We start from the raw sequence: 21,477 nt of genomic DNA, 5'->3' as shown, positions 1-21,477 counted from the left end.
GTCCACAGTTAGCAAACACCTTGTCTGTGCAACATCTGCCTGGCTACATGCTGGCATTCCTCCATGGTCTTTGCCCTTAGATGAGCAGTGGGCTACTAGCTCTCTGGGTTCTTGTCTGACACTTGACAAAAAAGAGTTACCTGGACTGTGGTGACTTGCTTCCTTTAACATGTCTGGGGATTATTAGTCCTCAGTTAAAGCCCCTTTGAGGATAGGTGACTTCACTTGTAGCTCAACTCTATTTTACATTCCCTGGTTGCTTTCTGAAGAGCTGCACTGCACAGGAGTGAGCCCTGTGTACAGGAAGAGCTTTTCTGTTTAGCATTACTAAAAAGGAGTCGTTTTCCTTAACCTTAGAATAATTAATGGACTTACGCATGTCCCAAAGGACAACGGTGGTAAAGGCATTTCAGTTTTACAAGAGCAATGCCAAGCAGGGGATGTAAAGTAGTCTGGAGAAGCTGACCTTGTGGTAAAATTGAAGTGATTGGTCTTTGCTGCAATTGCCCCTTGAGACAATTGATGCTCATAATTAGCTCCAGCTGGTGCTAGCAATGATGACAGATGTGGAAGGAGGTAGCTGATGAGAGCTCTCTCTGACTCATCTGCCACAAAGAGAAGTTGTGTCTGAGGGAAGAGCTGAAGCAACCCAGCTCGGTCACAAGTGGGGAAGCTGTGGTTATCCCTGTCCAAGGGAGGGAGGTGAGCCTAGGAGGTACAGTACAGTATGTAGAGAAGGACAAACAGTGCAGCCCATGACTGCTGGTGACAGGCAGCCTCCCTGTGCAGGGCAGAGGGTGGAGGTGTGAGTCCCCTCTGCTGTGGCTGTGATCCTGCTGTTAAAAAGGTTGACTGGAGCTCAGGGAGGAGGGTGAGAGGAGCTGTAGTCGGTTGCGTGCTTTACACAGGTCATCAGTGAAACATAGATGAGTGGATCTGTTTGTTTTTTCTAAGCTGGATTAAGCCATGTTATACTTCTGTGACTGAACTCGGAATGAAATCTCTCAGTAGTTGAGTGGTGCTGAAGACTAGAAGAATCATTGTAAAAAAAAAAAAAAAAAACAAACCAAACAAGTGAGGCAAACTGAGGCAATTAACTAGAGGACCACACCACAAAACAGAGAGAAGATGCTCCAGGATTACATGCTGCATCAGGAGCCATGCTGCTGTATTGTTTACAGAGTTTAATAGAGTTGAGGCAAGTTTTGTGCCTGTGCCTGCCCCTGGCACAGGCTCTGAATCTGCTAGGCCAAAAGCATGGATTTGAAAGCTGTCTCCTTGTTTTGCCTTTGTGGCCTGTTGAGATGACTACTGCCACTGTGTACAGGAGTGGATGCTCTAACACTCAGCATTGTGCCTGGATGCAGAGGCTGAGTGGAAATCGATGGGCAATATTTGTTTTAGCCTCTGAAGTAGGCAGTGGCTGTGACATGGGTTAAGTGGGCCTGGTAGGAATCCTACTTTGCAAAGGAGTCAGTAACAACACCGCTTGTAACCTCTGGGAAGAGAAAGGGCCAGGATAGAATCAGCTTTGGGAAAGGGCTGTGATGACTCCTTTTCTCTTTCATCCCTTTGGCTGGATAGTTTTATTCCTCAAACACCACTTTGTTTCTCTCAGTGCTTCTCTGCTTTTCCCTGCCAGCTTACAGCAAGTTACTGCTCGTTGTAGGTGATGCGAGGTTCAGGCAGCTTGGTTGAAGAAGACCACACTGCTATTCTCACACAACACTGGTGTCACTAGTTTTACTTCATTATGCTGACTGCTGTATGTATTCAGTGCCATAGAGATCATAAAATATTTCTGTGCTAGATCATCTCTGATGAATAACACAGAGGATGTCTCGAGTTTCCATGGTAATGCTTCTGAATGTGCTTCTGTCACCAAAGAAAGAGGGGCTTCCATTTGATTAAGATTTGAAGATTTCGTCTGAGAAAGGGGATGGTGATGAAACTGCCTATTAGTTGTTTTTCTGCCTTTGGATGTGCCTCTGACTGATATATAATCTGGAGAAAGAGGAAGCTGACATTTGGCTAATGGCAGAGACGGCCTGTGTCGTGCAAACTACAGCTGGACCCCTGGACATGCTTAACTGTTCAGCTACAGATGCAGCTGCACAATCACCCAACAGTTAAGCCTGTACCATTCTCTGCCTCTCATATCTGACCATCTGCTAGAGAAAAGCTAATTAAACCAAAACGATTCTTGCTGGGATTAAACTCCAGCAGCAGAAAAAAAAAATTAGTATAGTACAAATATTGTTCTACTGCTGGATCAGGGTTGCTGCTTTATTTGTTCTTATAAAGAATTGCAGGCTATTCAACTCAGTTATTGTCAGGTAGGTGTTTAGCTCATGCACACTTTCCTTTCTCTTTTCTATCCCAGATCATTGTTGTTTTAAGTGCAAGAAATAAGATAATCTTGCTGAATTTCTGTGCAATTCCTTTCTTATGACAGCTGAGTTTGTTTTTCTTTAACTTGCAACTTAATGCAAAACCAGTGCACAAAACTGTTCTTTTGTTCTAGTGCCTCAATTTCTCTACCTATGGAATGGAAATTGTTCCTACCTTCTTTGCATGTATTTATGGTGAAAATGAATCCTAGAGTTGGTGCGGGGCCGCATAACTTTATAGCTGCACCAATGTGAATCTGAGACTTACGGAGTTTATTGCAAAACCATACCTGTAGCCCTTTGAGAATTGAAGTTTAAATCTTATAAAATGGAAAGTGTGTAATTGTGGTTCCCTTAGCAGCCAAACTTTTGTGTACCTACAATCTTTGATGCCATGTGATCTGGGCTTCAAAACAGCTCTTTCAAAAAAAAAGAGAAGAACTTAGAACTGAGGTTGATTTCAAGGATGCTGTGTGTACTCAAGTGACAGGTCACCACTTTATTCAGAGTTGTGGCACAATTTAGTTTCTGAAGGCCAATGTGGAATTTAGTTCTCTTTAAGGGGCTCTGAGAGGATTCTTGATAATGTCTTTCTGTGCTAAACTTGGAAAACTTGCACTGAAGAGAAGTTAGTTCTGCACGTGGTAGCTCAAAGGCAGCAGTAGAAGGTGGCCCTGAGGAGAGAGAAATGGTTATGTTGCTGGTGTGGACGTGAATAAGGCTAGTAAGCGCAGAGAGACCCAATTGAAAAAGCCGGTAAAGATAAAACAGTGCCAAGAGAATGAAGATTAAATTTATCTTGATAGTCAGGAAGAAGAGTTCGAATAGTGTTTAATGAGGAATGGAAAGAACACTAATTTTAGAATGCTTGAAATTTAATTTTGACAGATATGTTTCCTGGAGAAACGCTGTGGGAATCGAAGAGATGAGAGATGATGTTAGACTGTGGGTTTGTAGCGTGTTAGGTCTGTGTCCTAGGAATTGGTTTGTGTATGTGCTTACCCTACAGTTAACAGGAGAACATATTTTGGTGGAACAGGGTCAGTAGTAAGACTGTGCCTGGGGGCAGTTAGATAACATGCTCTAACTCCACACTCCACTTTGCTCAGATAAGCTGTTAGTGAGCCATATCCTTAGGAATGAGCAAGTGGGGAACATTGTCTTCCCGGAACTGCTCTGGGTATGTTGGACATCAGCAGGCAAAACCTGTGTGGGAGTGTGGAAAACAGTGTACAGTGTGAGTATTTGTGATCACCCTTTTCATCTTGCTTGGGGAAACTAGAGAAAACATTAAGCAGCACTGGTCTGAGCATTGTTATGATGTTTATTTGGCATAGGATTAATAAAACTTTCAAGACATATATATGTCAATGCCTCTAATATCTTAATATATCTTCTGTAGTCTAGTTAGCTTATTTTGATTCTGAGAGAGGACACACTGTTGTGGGTGTGGGGTTTTTTGGAAGAAAAAATCCAAACCAAACATGAAAACAACAAAACCTTTGGAAGCAGAAAAGTGCAAAAAAGGGTTAATGTCAATATCAGTAAGGATTTTGCCATTGCAGGGAAGTTGTACTGATTTAACCTAATCAGATTAGAGACAGCTGTGATTATATTAGTGCAGCATTCCTGTATAGGCATCCTTAATTTAGTTTGTATCTTCTATTTAATTTAAATTGTTTCAATGTAAAGTGCTCTTAAACTGAATTAAGAACATTTGCCCAGGAGCGTTATACTGCTTTATATTATTTTCTAAGTCAATTTAATTTAGCACAGCGTATATGTAGACAAGACCTTGGGGAAAAGGCTGATCCTTTTTATTACTTGCTGAACAGTCTGTCATGTTTGGCTGCAGCCATGTGATCGTGGAATGAAAGAGCCTGTTGTGGTACATGTTGGTGGAGGATGGGCACACTGATCATTGTGAGCCTTTGTACAACTTGGTCATTCTTAGTCGTAGTGTTCAATTAAAATAGGTTGGTCCTCCTTGTAAATGAGGCTTTTTCCTGTCTAGAACACATGTGACACCCCTGTAATGTTATTTTAAGTTTCATCCTCAGCCTACCAATAAAAGTGCCTACAACGTGGTTAGTGTCCTGTTCAGGCAGCAAAAGCAACATCTTAAAATTTGGCACAAATGTTTAATGTTTGAAAAAAATCAGATGGCTGAGCAGCTTTGGGCTGGATTTTGCTACTTTCCTTCATCCATAGCTTGAAATAAATGTCACCCAATTCTGATGCTGATTCCTTCCTGGTCTGTATCTCCTGACAGTATGTGTCACCTGCTATATGTGGTGACTTACCCACAGAACTTATGGGCAAGGAATAAGTAAGTACTGCAGATGTCAGTTCTCTTTCTGTTTGAAAAGGATAAATCTAGTCAATACATCTTCTGTTCTGCTTGCTGGTAAAGGCTCTATGGGAACAAAACTGGCATGTGAATTACTCTGCAAGCATGGTTGTAGAGATAGCATTTCAGAATAAAGCTGACTGCTGTATACAGCCGTTTTAGTTTTTGAGATTTGTTTTTGTCAGCACCTGCAACATTAGGGCTGGACTTAGTCCCTCCTCAGCATTGCAGATGCTCTGTAGGCTGGGTCACTGTAGCAACTTCTCCATCTGTTCTATGTAAATAATGCAAATAATGTGCTCTGCTCCATTGTCCCACTGTGTAGATACTGCATAGTGTGTCAGCCATCTGTGCATCACTGAGACTCTCGGACAGAGGGCATGTTTTGGAGAGTGGATTGTGGCAAGTGAATAGTTGAATGCTCCAGCAATGAAGCATTCTCTAGCATTACTGTATCTCTGCTGGAGGGACAGCTCAGTGACATTCAGTTCCTGGCACTAGAAGAGATGGAGATAGCTGTTTGCACAGAACTTCTGAACCAAAGCTTGAAACAAGAGGAGTGATGATCTTATTTGCTGGGGGTTGTGTGAGACATAGGGAATACTTACAGGGGCTGGGAATCTGCCTCTCAGTAGTTGAACAATTTAAGCTGCTTCTACCTTGTCCTAATTAAATGCCTTTTGATTTTATGCTCTAGGGAGGTAATGTATGATTTTTCCCCTCTTCTTCCCCTCCTACACAGCACAGGATATGACAGAAGTCTGGGAAAGGAATTCCTGCATAGTGATTTTCTACAGAAATCTCCCTCTTTCACTTCTCTTCAAATATTTGCTTGTTGCAGTCATTCCCTCGCTCATATTTGAGAAAGTTTAAGGCCATGACTTCCAAATTTCTCTTGCATGACCTATCAGCTTTATGCAGATACATGTTGTTTACAATATCAAGATTTGCTTTTTCTAGCTGGGTCTAGACACTTCCAGAAACTTTTGAGCATTCTCCTAATTTCCATGAGTTTTTTATCTGATGTTCTGGTATTTCTTTAAATTTCTGAGCAATATACTCGAGAAGTCTTCTCATGGGAGATCTTAAAAGAAAAGGTAAGAAGACAGAGTGAGGAAGGACTTGAAACCTAGGGTGCTAAGATGAAGAGACTCTGAAAGTGTGTAGCCTAAACTACCTTGTGAGTGTTGGAATGATCACTGAACAAACTAAACACACTTCTGGTGTGTCAGCAGTTCTGAATAAGAAGTTGTCATTAGCCCTTGATGTAGTTGTCTGTGCTAAAGGTAACTTGATAAATGACCTTTTGCTGAGCTGGTTCTTTGTGCAATTTCAGGTGTAGCCATTAAAGGTGGTTCTATGCTTTATATGCATTAAAAAGCTGGTGCTCATTTCCTGGTCAAAATCTCCCCTGGGTATTTTTATTCTCCATTAACATTCCTTCTGGGGATTGAATTCTGGTCCTTTGCTTCCTGTTCTGTTCCTGTTCAGATGTTAATCAGCTGTTGCATTCTATTCCAGTTACATGTTAGTGGTGCTAGCATTTCTTGGTCAGTGTTGACCAGTCCTGGCTTCTATAAAAGAATTAGGGAAGCTAAGTTAATCTTAACAGAGCAGAGAGTAGATAATTAAATGCACACTTAAGGGTCTGGAGTGCAACTGAGTTACAGGAACTGAGATCTTTGTATTGTAGAAGGAGAGAACAGGACTGTAAGAAAAGTGTGATTCTGAGAATTCTGCATAGTGCAGTGGATGTGACTGATACATGATATGTCCTGTGGTATTTCCATTCAGCAAGAACTGTGTATGACTGGAGTCCAGGGATTTAATTTTCTGTGGATATGTGTTAGGTGTTAAGTAGGGCATGTTACATGGACTGTTGTTCAACAGCTATTCTGATCCCCTTTTCTTGATAGCTCTTGGAATTGTTCCCATGCAGAGAACAGAGGTTTCTGCCTAACAGTCAAGGTTAATTGGTATGGAAAAGCAGGAATGAGCAATAATCCTCCTGAAACTCGATTTTAATCCAAGAGTCACTATAAAGCTATTACTCAGGTCTGAATCGTGAGCACTAATACACAAGCAGGACTGAGATGTGAGTCTGCACTTGGAGCTATCATCCTTTTATTTTAAAATGAGTAGCCAGCAGTAGGATGGATCTAAATATTCTTTTGAGATGCCTTCTCTGAAAAGATCTCTCTCATTAAATGTTAAAGGGCCCTTTAATAATCTTGCAGTCCTTTTCAATTGTGCTTGGCACCAGCAGTCTACAGGTGCTGCTTTTAATTTCACACAGCTTGTTTTTCTGTCCTGGACAGACATGCCTTGGTGCAGTATTACATTATCCATCTCCCTGGTTAGTTGTCTTGGTCAGGGTTTCTGCAGCAGCCTCTCAGGTAGTCTGGCTTGAGGCATTTGAAAGCTAAGGTGCTCTCTATCCATAAGCACAGGAAGGCAACTAGAGCTGTGTGTGTTTTATCAATGTGAGCCTTGTGGCCCTCAATAAGCCATTCCAGTGAAGCTGTTATTGTCAGTAAGCTTAGAAATCAGACTGGAACAACAGTGGATAAGAGCTAGAAGACAGTAGAATTGGACCTACTGCAGGTGATACACTGGTAGAAAGAGGACTGTAAATGTTAAGGAACATTACTGATGAGAAGTGGAAAGGATGGATAAAAGGAACTAAGAGTTTAAGTTTCCTGTTGTATTACAGTGCTAATTAGAATAGCTGAAGAGCTGCCTCCTGATGTAGCTCCAGGCTAAAATTGAGCTTCTGCAGGGTAGTCTTAATGTGGACTTGACAGCAAGCTCCTTCAAAGACAGGCTTGTGAATACTGTCATAAGCAGAACTGGTGCCTTTTTCTGTTTCTGGATATTACCTATATCCATTTCTGCTTTGGAGCAGAAGGTCCATCTGTTCTGCAAAGAGTATCTTCTCCTCTCTGAACAGAGGTGTGGGGAATTGAAGCACCTTGGGATTCTCAACCTGTGGTAGCAAGAGATGCTCAGGTATTGTAGATGAGGAGGCCTTTGCTGAGCTGTTCACTGCATGTGATGTTGCAGACTCTGGATGTCTGTAAAAAACTTAGGTTGGTGTGGCAGAGTGGTTGGATCAGAATGATGGTGACTGGATTCTTGATGGTGGACAGGAATGCAGATGGGGAAGCAGGGACCCTTGGAGCTATGTGGAAAAAACAGCTACCTTTCTGAGGTCAGTTATTGGTCTGCACAGGCATCCTGCTCGGTGGAGAGATGGTTAAAAGGCCTGTGCTTTCTGGGATACAGTGAAGACATGGAGTTTTTACAGTGGAGGGACCTGGCATTAGATAGTAGTCTGATGGTGCAGCAGTTTGCTGTTGACTTCTGCCCTGGCACCTGGCTATGGATTGCTCTGAGCATGCCTGGTTGTTTCCATGTTTTATGCTGATAGGTGACTGACACCAAGTTTCCTTTCTCATGTTTCAGGAGCTGTTGGCCAGATGCTGCTGAATGCTGACAGGAGAAAGCAGATTCAGAGACAAACAACCAGAAATGTTTGGACACGTCGTCACTTTGGATCTGTAAGTCCTTGTTTGAGAGAAAGTTGCCTGGCAGCCCTGTGAGTATCTGTGGAAATTCTCAGATCATGAGGGTAGATTTCAAATCCTGGTATCTTTTCCAGGTGAGTAGGGATGAGATGGCAGGTAGCATAGTTGCTGCCTCTAGGGCAGGAAGCAGGAGAGTTCTGAGTTCCTCAGGAAGCCTGAGGAACTGTGTGCTTGAGAGACAGGGAGGCCTTTGGCATGTTCTGTCTGAGCACAGCTGCAATGGAAACATGCGTGGACCCATTGGTGCAGCTGTTCCTGGAAGCCTCTGTCTGTCTGCCATGTGGCTGGTGGTTATGCCTTGGTGCTGAACCAGCTCCTGCTGGGCGCTGATGGAAAAGCAGATTCAAATTATGCTGGCCTGATCCTTCCTGGAGGTGCATGTTCTCCCTTTCTTTCTCCCTTCATACTTTACAGTTGGCCCCACAGAGCAGTTCCACTGTTGTGAAGCTAGTTTTCCCTGTGCTAGTTGAGACTCAAGTCCAGCACTGTGGCAAGGAAAGGGGCCAGACAGCTTGTTGGGGCAGGGTCAGCACTAGGGCACCTCTTCAATTTGTTTTGGCAAAGCTCGATTTTGCATGGTCCTGGTTGCCTGCTTGTTCCATTCACTTTGACTCTGACTCTCCTTGCATGTGTATAACTGCTCCATACCCTGCCTCCTGTGCTACCTCCCAGGACTTCATGCCACTGATGTGGGAAAAGCAGCTCACAGCAATAGTGCTTCAGGGAAATGAAGGCTTTACTGAAGTCTCTCATGCCAGTGGCAGAGTGATGACCACAAAGGTACTCTCTTACTGAGAGACTAACCCAGATTAACCCAATTTTTTTCTTGTACTGAGGGGTACCTGCTGTGGTTTGATTTCCACTGGCAACTAAGCATCACACAACTGCTTGCTCACTTCTTACCGCCTCAGTGGAATGATGATAGATTTGGGAAAAAAAGTAAAATTTTGTTAGTTGAGATACAGACAGTTAAATGGGACAGAAAAGGAAGGGATCATAATAAGAGGTAGAATGTACCGAACAAGGGATGCACAGTGCAATTGCTCACCACCTGCTCAGCCATGCCCAGCCAATTCCTGAGCAGTGGCCCCTGGCCAGCTTTCTCCCTAGTCTGTATACTGACCATGATGCCATGTGCTGTGGCATCCCTTTGCACAGTGGGAGTCAGCTGTCCTGGCCATGGCCCCTCTCAGCTTCTCCCCTACTCACTGCTGGGGTGAGGTGAGAAGGTGAAAAGCCAGTGACTCTGTGTGAACACTGCTTAGCAATATCTATAACATCCGTGTGTTGCCAACATTATTCTCATCCCAAATCCAAAGCACATCACTTCCTAGCTACTAGGAAGAAAATTAAATCTATCCCAGACAAAACCAGTCAAAACCCCAGGTTTTGACCAGAGAGGAAGGTTATTTCTGAACCTGTTTTGTATCCCTGATTGGCTGGATATTTTACAGAAGGCTGTTAATAGCCAGGTAGAGTATGATATGCTGCTTAAAGAAAGTCAGAGAGTAGCTTGCCTTCCTCCTTTGTGGAGGTGTGGGTTATCACAGCTGTAGGGACAAATGTTTTGGCTCAAACAAGAGCCTGATAATTGCCAGCTCATTTGTGGGTGAAAAGTACTGATTTAAAAGGATGAATGAGATAATTCATCAAACTTCTGTACTGAAGGCTCCACAGTTAGCATCCCTCTGCAGTGGTGGGGAAGATTAGCTGGGAGGGTCCCATTCTAAAGTCCCATTGTTTAGTCCTTTCTGGAATCAATATTGCTTTGAAGCCATTGCTTCATGAATTTTGAGTTTATGTGATTCCAGGTGCCTGAGTGACTTGAACATTTCCTTGCCATGTGCCTTTCCAGCTCTTGCTGGGCTATGTGGCCAAGTATTTCTAAGTTCATTTTTTTTACTTTCAGAAGATCTGATGTGGGTTGAGGTGGGTACCTGGAATGAGGTGGCCATCTAAGTTGTCCTTGGCTATAAATATTCCCTATCCCTTCCATATTTATGGGATGAGATTTCAAGCTGTCTGTTTTGGTGGATGCTAAGCTATTTGTTTATCTTCTTCAGGTCATCTGAGTGAGTGTCCTGGCTTCATGAGGCTTTGAATTTGAGCCCAGGCTGGTAAGTGCTCATGTCCTTATAAATTCAGCTGGGCATACCTTCATGCACATCTCCTGTCCTTAGCCTGGCAGAAACTGAGAGAAGAGTCCCCTAGAGCACCTGTTTGATAATGAGCCATTTACAAACCTTCTTCTCATCAGGTTTTCAGCCTTTCTTTTTGAAAAAAGAGAAATGTCTTCCCAGCAAATCAGACCTATCTGTTTTGCTTAGGGATGCAGTGAAATGTGCATTCAGTATTGTGGATGGAATTTTTCTAAAACATTAGAGATCTCTATATCTACTTAAGTCTTTTTAGGAGAAGGGACTTTGAGGGAATGACTGCAGCAAGGGGAAGTTCCCAGGATTCTGATAGGGAAGATTTACAGGTTAGTCCTAGGAAGTTGTTTGTGTTTGTGGCAAGGTGCACGAAACTTTTGTCAGCTTTTGTTTATAGCAAAATAAAGGATTGTTTGCAAATGTACTTGTGAAGTGCTAAATCCTCTTTGGGCTTGGGACTGCTCTGTGCTTGGTGCAGACACCTCCTACTTGCCTTCCTCTCAGGGGACTCAGTCAAAAGAGGCAGCTAGACTAGAGCAGATACGAACTGGAGAGAATTCTTTGGGCTCCATTTAGACTCTTACCATCTAAAATGCCACTGTCCAACACACAAAGCAAGTGAAGTCTGCTGGGTCACAGGCCCCGTAGTAGCCACTGACTGCAGGTGTGTAAAGGGGAGTTGTGTGGCCCTGCTTGTAGAAGTGGGGAGAGAGTGAGATCTGAGTGGACGCAGGTCCTGCACTTTGAAGGGCTGCAGGTCAGGTGCTGAGGATTGCTGATTATAAGGGTCCTGCAAGAGGAATGAGAATTGGGCACTTACTCCAAATATAGGACAACTATGAATGATGTATATGTTGTCACTGAGGAAAGTCTGCTATTGGGCTCTGCAGCACCTACTTGATAGCTCTGAGACTTCTTGTCTTGTGTACAATAGGGTGGTTGACATTCTGGCTGCTTGTGGGGACGTCTTCCTGCCCTCAACTGCAGACACAGAAGATGGAAAGGAAGGTGTTTCTTCCATGTGTACAGGACAGCTGCTTTTCTTCTACCCTATTTTTTGCTCTTGTACTGCTCCTGCACCAGGAAGAATACCAGCATAGCTAGGGTGAAGGAACTATTATTTCCACTAGTGGTACAGCTGCATGTCTATATATTGTGCACTTATTCACTTTAAGGGTGGTGAGGCACTGGAACAGGTTTTGTGAGCTCCTCATCCCTGGAGGTTGAAGGCCTGGCTAGTTGGGGCTCTGAGCTACCTGGTCTAGTGGAAGATGTCCCTGCCCATGGCAGGGGAGTTGGAATTATTGAGATTATCTTTAATGTCCCTTCCAACCCAAACCATTCTGCAATCCTGTGTTGCAAAATCTGGCCTTAAGAACCAAGGAATTAAAACCGTTTATCTCTAGTTTGATGCCATCGGTGACTTGGGGATTGTCTTTGTGTTTTCTGCCAGAGTAATCAGCTCTCCTTCTGACAAATCTCCCATGGTCTGCTGCACTGGGGTCCCAGTGTAAGCCAAAAAGTTCCGGGCTCTTTAATGGCTGAAGTCTCCTCCCACATAGTCCTGCTGACAGTGACAGGACATGATCAATAACTCCTGCTCCAGCTATCACTGCTGCCTGTAAAGCTTGCAGTTTCCATATTGAAAAAGGCCTTTCCTAAAGAGCCTAATCAATATGCTGCTGTGAGGTCTGTTCTCATTTGCTATATATAATCCGGACACACACAAGTACGTGAGTGAGTGTGTGTAGTGGGGGGAGAGGATGTGCCAGCCCTCTGCTCTCACTGGCTGGAAGAAGGACACAGCTACCTCTTACTTCGCTCCCTCTCCTGCAGCTGCTGCTCAAGGCTTGTGGCTACATCCTTTACCTGCTCTATTAGCACTCTGCATGGGGACCTGCTCTGGGACTCCAGGGGAGCCGAATTCCTGCTGGGTCACTCCTAGGGTTCGATGGAGCAGCCGTGACTCTCTCTTCTATGCCCTTTCTGCTGTTGGTAGGTAACCTGCCTCGGGAGCCACGCAGGTGGGAGGATGTCGAGCACGGCCCCGTCAAAGAAGCCTTACCGCAAGGCGCCCCCGCAGCACCGCGAAATCCGGCATGAGGTACCCATCATTCGTGACGACCCGGATGGAGTGATCTTGGCTGAGCAGAGTCAGGTAACAACTTGCCGGGTGACAAAGGGCTTAACACCATTGCAGCACCAGCAAATAGGGTTTAGTTACACCGAGGCAGGCCAGCTCGAGCAGGCAGAGGGGTTTGAGGTTTGCAACCTGAACTTCTCCTCATCGTGGTCGCTGGAGTCCAGCAGTGAGAAGGAAGTGGCAGGGTGCAGAGGAGAGTTGAACATCAAGAGCCAGACTGTCTCTCCAGCACTTCAGCGTGGTGGGAAGATGGGGCAGCGAAGTGGGAAGCGGTGCCCAAACCACAGTCGAGGGCACCGCAGCAAATTTGTGAGCCGTAGCATGGAGACAGTTCTGGTGTCTGGAGATGAAAAACACCATCCCACTTGCTCTTTCAAGAGCAGAAGCCTGGAACGCTCCCTTATATTTAAAGAGCCTCCTGAAGTCTTGACACCGAGGAAGTTTCGTGTGTCCTCTACACACCTGCCTCTCAAAGGGATCCTGAAGCAGACCAGCATGACTGGCTCATGCCCTGAGAGCTTATGCAAGTCCCGCTCAGTAGAGACACTTTGCCGTGGTCGTGGCTCACGCAAATACAGTGATCCTCAGCTCTGTCTCAGCCCTAGGGAGAAGCGCTCCCTGGAGCAAAGCAGCAGCAGGGCTGCTGACTCTGCCAAGCGCAGGGAGAAGATCACAGAGGAAAAGCTGCAGTTCTCCAAATTCCTGGATGAGATTACCCAGCGGGTGCTGAGTCCCAACCGCTTGCGCTCACTGGGAGAGACCAGGGGAGCAGAACAAGACCAGAACTCTCCCCTTTTTCCCAGAAGCTCCGTGCCAGAAGGCCAAGGGGAAGGTCGCCTGAAAGGGGTCAAAACCAAGCGTGCAACTGAAAGATCCCCCTGCCCAAGCAGAAGAAAAGCAGAAAAGAAAAGTGAGGGGCTGGGAATGGCTTCAGGCCAGAGAAAGTATGCTGAGGAAGCTGAGAGAGTTTCCAGACTAAGAAAGAAACCTGTCCTTGGGAGGAAGGACAGTAAGGGCAAACTTTCCTTGGAGAGAAGGGTAGTAGATCTGTGTCAGTATGAGCTGCAGCAGCTGGCAGACCTGGGGCTGGCAGGGGCATCCTCTGGGCAGCAGCATTCACTGTCTTCATGGAAAAGCAGTGCAGAGGGCAGAAGGGATGAAAGCAGTCCCTGTTCACAGCTATTACAGCCACACCATCAGTGTGCTGAGCTTGAGCAGAAGCGTGCAGTGGAGCCGAACTACCCAGAGAAAGGATCCTGCTCCACTCCAACATGCTGGAGTCGGGAGGAGGGGCCTACCCCATCTAGGTCCTCCCCTTCCTTCAACCTGGCACTAAACAAGGTAGGTGCCAGGGTCACCAACTTGCAGGCAGGGCTCTTACAAAGGCCAACCCCCTACCTGGATCTCATCTAGTCTGTAATGCCAGAGCAGAGAGTGAGAGCAGGCCCCCATACCTCAGGTTGTGGATGTTTAATCACAAGAAGCTGCTCTCTTGTGGGTGCCACTCATGGCTGTGCTATAGGCTGGGTATATGTTCCTGGGAGTAACGTTCCTTTTGGCCCCAGGAGTTAAGGAAGGAAAAAAATGGTGCTGCTCTCACCACTGCAGACTTCCCAGGTGTTTGCTGGTTGGAGGCCGTTCAGGCTGCTGGGCAGTAGATGTGTGCAGGAGGCAGGCAGCTCCGTTGTCAGGAGGTGCTGGGATGTTCCTGGTGCTTTGTATGTGCCCTGTGCATGGCTGTCTCAGGGACTGGATCTTTGTATGATGGCTATTTCAGGTCCTTTAAGCTTTCCTCTCTTTTCTGTAGCCTGCTTTGAGGCAATGCCATTACATTGTATTAATAAGAATCACATTTTTCTCTTTGCTTGGTTGCTATCATCTGCTGTTTGTTTATTTGTGGGGGCAGGGGAGGCAGTTGCTAGATAATTCTGTGTGAATTAACTGATTGCCATGCGGAATCAGGAGGTAAAAAAAATAATGGATTGATGCTTTGCCCTTAGGAACAGTAGGGTATGTGCAGATGTTAAAGACCATCCTTTTAAAGTGTGAATTAATAAAGGAAGCAGCCCCATGAGGTCTTAAGGCCAGAACTGGGGTGGTGTACCTTATGGAAGTGTTAGCAGCTCAACAGCTTTGTCCTTGGCTGGTTGACACGGTCTCTCAGCCCAGAGCTGACTGTGACACTTAGTAGACTATCTAAACTGTGGCAGCACTTGGGTTTGGGAAATGCTCTTGGTATCAGCACCAAAAATAATTCATGGGCAGCTTGGACTTTGTGAGAATGGTCAGAGTCCTGGGCTTTCACAAAAAATACAGTTGCTTCTAGTGCTAATTAAATATCTCCCAGCCATCCTGGTAGGCAGCAGCCATCTCATGGGTTAGCAGAGAGAGTTCAAAATAGCTGAGCTGTGTGCTCTTGTCACTGCTTTCTGTCTCCTTGTTCTGCAGGGTCCTGCTCCAGTTGTCTCTGGAGATCTTGCCCGTAGCATTTTCTTTTACAGGTTTTTCTTGACCTTTAGTGTTTCTTCTGCTATCCTAGAATAGTTACAGTGGTTGGTTTCAGGTCTGCAGAAAGAAGTCTTTTTTGCAGGAAAATCTGGGTCGTATAATTGGTAGCCACATTTTTCAGCTCCCAGATTATTCTCTCTCATGATTTTTGTGGGGCTTCAGGGGCCCCACAAGTGATTGCTGTGGTGACAGGCAAATCCTGTGTATGCTGGCCTGTGAGATTACTGCTGCCCACCAGCTGTGGAGGAAGCTGAAACACTTGCTAAGATGCTGATGTTACAAGAGATGCTGGGGTTGCACTGTGGGAGGGTAAAGTTACCTAACTCGTGTGGTGGTTTCTAGTCCAGCTCTTCTACCCTGAACCAGACACACAGTGTGTTTTAGTATGAGACAGCTGAGCAGTGTGTACAAATCCTTGTAGCTCTAAGTTTGCCTAGTATGAACTGTCAGAGCAGGGGAGGAAGAGTCACAGCTAGGGTCTAGCAACCAAGACTGCCTTTTAGGACAGTGTGAGAGACCAACTCCTCTTCTAAAAGAATCTCACAGCTGTTTTCTTCCCTGTGCAGGAACCCTTGACGGATGCAGAAAGGATGAAGTAAGTGTCCTGCTCCCCCTTTATGCCTGTCATACTGCAACTGTGTGGGTGCTGATTCCTCACATCCTGCCTGTGCCACCTGCACAGTGAAGCTGACTGGCCCTGCAGGCTCCTCTCAGATCTTCAGTCTTCTTGGGGCCATGTGGGCAGAGCTTTGGTCTGTGCCTTGCATGTTCCTCCCACTGGAGGAGGAGGGAGCAGGGGACCCCAGTGCAGGTGCAGGCGGAGGAGTTGGTGGGTGTGAAAGAAAGTAGATTAAGTCTTTAACAGAGGTGGAGAGAAGATTTTTCCCTTCTATTCTTCTAACCTGGACTGGGATAAATTATTGATTAGTTTTCATTCATCAGTGGAGCTGTGCAGCGCATCTGTCTTTATGCAAGCACTGTAACCCGAGAGGGAGCTGGGAGCTGTGGCTGGCCAGCTGGCATGTGCTTCTTTGCCCCTGCTCCAAGAATGTTTGTTTGTCTGTCTGTCCTGACAGAGATGTACCTCTTGCTTCATGTGTTGGAGCATCCTGAGCATTCAGTTCCTGGCTTCCTGGGGCCCCTGTGAGGGCTCTTGGGCCCTAGTGCAGGGCAGCAGGGTGGGGGTGTGGAACACTCCTTGTGCACTCAGTGGTACCTTGCTCCTGGTTCCTGCCCCAGGCTACTGCAGCATGAGAATGAGGAGCTTCGTCGACGGCTGACATATGTGACTAACAAAATGGAGGCAATGGAGAGGGAACTGGAGTCAGGTCAGGACTACCTGGAGATGGAACTGGGCCAGAACCGTGAGGAGCTGGAGAAGTTCAAGGACAAATTCCGTAGGTATGACAAAGAAAATGAGAGGGGTAGAGTTAGAAAGATCCCTCACACCAAAGACTCCCTCAGTTGGCGTGAGCAGACTGTGCCCTGTTGTGCAAATCAAAGGAGTGCTGCACCCTTGAAAAAGTGCACCTCCAGACTCTAGGGGAGATAAAGGCTCTGCAGCCATTATTTCTTCCCAGGTACAGTGTAGGAATGCTGCCAGCGTGAAAGGCTGATGACAGGGAAGTCTTCATCTGTTGGATGTAAGCATGTGTGCAAAAAAAGCCACTGGTGGCTACAGGAAAATACATTATTGCTTTACCTGACAAGTACCTCAGTTAAAAATCAGTGCCAGTCACTGGTCAAGTGCCTAGATGTGACATAGCTCAGAGAAGTCCTCCAAAGTCATCTACATCCCCTCCTGCAGGATGCTTTCACCCTGCCAGCCTCATCTTGCCTCCAGTAACTGAGGGTCTGAAAGCCATCATTCAGAGGCTGAGTGTCAGAGGTGAGGTACAGTTAATATGCCTGGTTGTCTTAGTAGCAGTCTTCCTGAGTTCCAGAGTCGGTGGTTTTCTTGGCATCTATGAAGGCAACTTGAGGAGGTGCCTGAGATCCATTCCTGAGCATACAGTCTTGTTTCTGTAGGTTGCAGAATAGCTACACTGCTTCCCAGAGAACCAACCAAGACCTGGAGGAGAAGCTGCATGCCCTGGTGAGTGCCCTATTAAGTCACTAAAGAGATGAGGTGGAAGAGACCAGTGTGTGTTAGGAGCAGATGGGGAAAGGGGCCCTGTCTTTACCCAGCAGATGTGGCAGTGGGTGAGGGGTAAGGTCCTGCCCATGACCATCTACTCCCCATTCTAGCTGGTGTCATGAGTGGTTTTCTTGATTTACTGAGCCCATACTTGGTCATGCATGAGAGCTTTGGTTCCTCACAACATAATTGCATGGTATTCCGTCGTGTTGCTTCAGTCCCTCTCAAAATGCCAGGGATGTGTCAGCTAGTCGTGGGGTGGTCATCCTGGGAGGATGGGGGCAGTCAGAGCAGAGCCAATGTGCGTGTATGTCTGTTGTGTGCATTCATAACACTCATGGCTGTTTCTTTTCTCTCCCTCCCCCCCTCTTTCTCTTTCTCCTCCCCACGCTGCCGCTGGCACACTCTGGGCGCACTCACCTCTCAGGCCTCTCTCAGCCAAAGCTGGATTTTTGCAGTTGCGTCTTTTCGTTTGTGTGTTTTTCCTTTTTCCTCTTTACGTGTCTCAGCCTGTTGGTCTCATTGTCAATCCCACATACACCATCTCAGATGGAGGGGCCCCAGCCCTCGTCCAGCCAAGGGCTCACCTGGTATCCAGCAGCTGCCCGCAGATGCAGCAGGTCCTAGCTTGCAGGGCTCCATCTTAAGAGTGTTTGACTCTGAGCCAGCTGGAGCATGGCATGTTGGGAAGTGGTGCCCATAAGCTGCAGCACTGCACAAGGTGTGGATGGCTGTGAGCCTCGTTTGCTCCCTTTCCTTCCCCTTCTGAGCTGTGAGCAGGCAAGTCAAATAGCTGAGGTGCTGACTGCCTCCGTGTAGCCCAGGATGAGATTTCTTTGGTTCTGGAACTTGAATTTCTTGGTTTAATATTCACTACCAATTATTCATTGTGCTGTTGCCTGAAGAGACTGCATAATGGGGAAGTACTGGCTGCCCTGTCCCCTTGCCTGTTGCATGCTGTACCTGTGATGTACAGCTGGCCCTGCTGCTCACAGCCTCACAACACCCTTGGGTGCAGTTTAGAAGAACCTCTAGAGGCAGTGACAGCTTGGTTGTTCTGAGCTGTTGTCCCTCTTTGCTGTTACATCTGGGTCTCTGTCAGCTCTAGGAAGTCTGAAGAGGAAAGGTTGCCTGCTTTAGGAAGGACATCAGCTGAATTTCAAATGAGGCGATGGGTCCTTAGTGCAAGGCTTAAACCCGTTCAAGATGGTGCCTTTCCCCTTCTGTTCATTCAGTATTGACTGCTGGATCTTTTCAGGCAGTATTCTTGTTTTAGTTTCCCCAGGAAGGAGGACTGGGTGTCACAGTCTCAGAGGTCTCTGCTATCAGTGGCAGGTTGGGATTGATCGCTCAAAACCACTAGCTTTTTGTGAGGCACCATGAGAACTAGGGGCAGAGAGGAAGTCTGCCGATGCTGCAGGAAGAGATAGTGCATTCAGGAGGTTCAGACTCCACCTGTTGTCTCTGTAGCTAGCAGAGTGGCTGGTCCCACTTGGCTTTTGGAATCATTTTCCTTTGAAGAGGATTGTCTTCCTTGTCTGTCTGTCTGGAAGTTTTTTGTATCCCAGCTGAACATGTCATTGTGCTATGCTTGGGCTGAGGTGGGTGATGAAGCCAAGTTCTGTGCTAGGGAGTTCTAAACCTGGTGTTCTTGCATCTCAGATTAAAAAGGCAGAAATGGACCGCAAAACGCTGGACTGGGAGATTGTAGAGCTCACTAATAAGTTACTTGATGCCAAAACCACCATCAATAAGCTGGAGGAACTCAATGTAAGTGTCAGTCTGCAAATGGCTGTGAAAGAGTGTGAGGTATGGGCTATTCCTTTTGTTCGAAGTCATTAGTGTAAAGGAGCACATGAATGACTCCAGTGTGTATGGAAGTGCAGGAGTTGTACATACATGATAGCAGGGACAAACAGAAGAGAATCTGACGGGTTGAACAGGGAAGAATGGATCTTCAAGTTTGATGTATTTACTCTTTTAAGCTTAGGGTTTGACCTGAGTCTGGGCTGTACCTATGGAGGGGCCATTCACTCCAGAAATGGGAGGGAGCTGATGCCTTTTCTACACCATTAATATAGAAATTCCTGGATCCAGTGCTTGACTCTGTTAACTGCTGTCAGCTCTTTCCAGTCTGTCTGCATCATCAGATATGGCTGAGCTGTGGGATGGGAGAGAAAATCTTGGGGGATTTTTGGGGATGATTAAAATCCCCAGAGGGAGAGGGGCTTGTTACACTGACAGAGGATATGCTGGCAACAAGGACTCGAGTTGAAAGGGTCACTTTGGCCAAGAAGTACACAAGAAAATACACAGAAGTATGGGGAGGAAGGAATGGCAGTGCCCTAATGAGCAATTCATCAGATGCCTCTTCTGGCTTCTGTTCAAGCAGTATCTGGTCAGGTGGTGCCTTTTTGAGTAAGAGTTTGAATGAATCTGACACCTGTGCCCTCTCTTGCAGGAACGCTATCGACAGGACTGTAACCTTGCAGTTCAGCTGCTCAAGTGTAACAAGTCTCACTTCAGGAACCACAAGTTTGCTGATGTGAGTAGTAATCCTGCTGAGGTGGGGAAGAAGGGGCTCATGAGCTTTGACCGCATTTTGCTTTCTCCACAGGGCTGCTGGCCTCTCATCCTTCAGTCTCAGAGGTGGGGGGAGGTTCGTGTTCCCACTCTCACTGAGAAGACAGCACAGAGCTTCTGCCAGCTCCTCTTTCATGACAGCTCCATTTCACAGTTCAGCCAAGAGCTGTTATAAAAAGTACAATAACCTTGAACTTGATAGCCTGCTGGGTGTGTGCTGGTAGCTGGCAGGAGGACAGACCTCTCTCTTACTCTGCTCCATCCTTTTTCCTTCCTCACCTGGCCACATGGAAGGGCCATACTGCCTCATAAGAGGCAGCAGTAGTCTGACCAGACATCACTTATTACTCTGAGGAGAAATGTGTTGAGGCAGCATTCACGGTTTTCTGGGCCTTCTGAGCAGGAGAAGCTGGTACCAACTCCCTCCCCTTGTGGGGAGGGATGAGGGCGGGGGAGTTCAGCTCATCTTGCTCTTATCTCCTTTCACATTAGTAGCATCAGTCCTTTGGTTGAAAGTATCGTCCAGGCCCTTAACTGAGCTCTCTCTTTGCCATACTTCTAGTCTCTGTCCCTTCTTCTATTCCTCTCAGCAAAACTACATGTTTGTATTTTTTAATTTAGCAGGTGACCACTATGTCACCCTCCCCCATTGTGTCTCAAATTAGCACTCTTGAGGTCAGTGTATCAGTTACTGCTGGGGTAACCTTGACCTCTCTCCCAGCTGTCCCCCCTCTCTGGAGCTTTGAATTCTGCCCCCAGAGTGCTGTGTTCCACATGGCTGCCACTGAAGGGGGTTTGGTGCTGAGTAGCTTTGCAGACAGCCTGCCTCACAGCCAGCTGTTACTATGCAGTGAGCCCTGCATGCCCAGATGTGGGTGCAGTTTCCTTCTGGCTGTGATGGGACAGACCTCGCTGTGCCACTGAGTGGCTTAGGGACCTTGGCTCTCCACTTCATTATTCACTTGCCTGTGGTGACCCAGGTGAGGGCAGCTTGGCAGGATAATGGGGAGAGCAGTAGTGCCCATTTGCAGGACAAAGGGTGGTTTTTACCCCATGGTGAGACCCCAGTCCAACAACTTTGGTAATAAGCCCTAGGTTTGTCCTCTGAAATGGAGAGAGTGAGGAGGAGGGGGTGATGTGTTGCAGTTGATAGGAACACAGGAAGGCATCGATCCTGGTCTGCAGGCAGGCTGCCAAGGCAGCATGGCTGCAATTATGCATTCAGGAAGCACTGTGGTTCTCAGCAGTGGGGGCTGTAGAGTCACTTCAGTGCAACCACCAGCTGATTTTCCACAGATCAATAGCCTCCTTCCTAGCATGTGCTGGCTGGGCCTTATCTCTGTGCTCACAGGCATGTGGGACTGAGCCCACGTGCTGTCTTTACCTGTTCACTTTTCGTATGGGACCTGTGAACCATGGCCTAGAATTGCTGTGGCAGCTAGAGCGCCTTGTTAGTCACTTGTGGGGCAGGTTTGCTTTGAAAAAAGACACCCTTCTGAAGGCAAGGTAGGTGAATGTTAAGATCAAGATAATGACTACAAAATACACATGTAGGTTGCTTGGAAAAGGCAGATTATATGAAACTAAATGGCTTGTATGGCATTCCCCTTCTAATGTCATTTTCCT

General features: G+C 46.5%; 1 protein-coding gene across 4 annotated transcripts in view; it reads left to right on the top strand.

Moving 5' to 3' along the window:
• The window catches only part of TJAP1 (tight junction associated protein 1), a 38,609-nt gene that overhangs the window by 13,157 nt on the left and 3,975 nt on the right, over positions 1-21,477 (top strand). For 2 of the 4 annotated variants that reach the window (XM_066315884.1, XM_066315885.1), the window contains exons 3-11: positions 8,206-8,300; positions 10,391-10,444; positions 10,740-10,809; positions 12,480-12,638; positions 15,698-15,726; positions 16,371-16,532; positions 17,160-17,226; positions 18,931-19,038; positions 19,730-19,813. In XM_066315884.1, coding sequence (XP_066171981.1) covers positions 10,759-10,809; positions 12,480-12,638; positions 15,698-15,726; positions 16,371-16,532; positions 17,160-17,226; positions 18,931-19,038; positions 19,730-19,813 — 660 coding nt within the window. In that variant the 5' untranslated portion in view covers positions 8,206-8,300; positions 10,391-10,444; positions 10,740-10,758. Of the gene's footprint in view, positions 1-8,205; positions 8,301-10,390; positions 10,445-10,739; positions 10,810-11,416; positions 11,489-12,479; positions 12,639-15,697; positions 15,727-16,370; positions 16,533-17,159; positions 17,227-18,930; positions 19,039-19,729; positions 19,814-21,477 lie in introns of those variants that run through there. The other 2 variants (XM_066315887.1, XM_066315886.1) reach the window with 2 other exon arrangements.

This window comes from Sylvia atricapilla, chromosome 3 (assembly GCF_009819655.1).
Source record: "Sylvia atricapilla isolate bSylAtr1 chromosome 3, bSylAtr1.pri, whole genome shotgun sequence".
NCBI lineage: Eukaryota > Metazoa > Chordata > Aves > Passeriformes > Sylviidae > Sylvia > Sylvia atricapilla.
The sequence above is the reverse complement of the archived record's forward strand: the minus strand, read 5'-3'. Positions and strand labels throughout refer to the sequence as shown.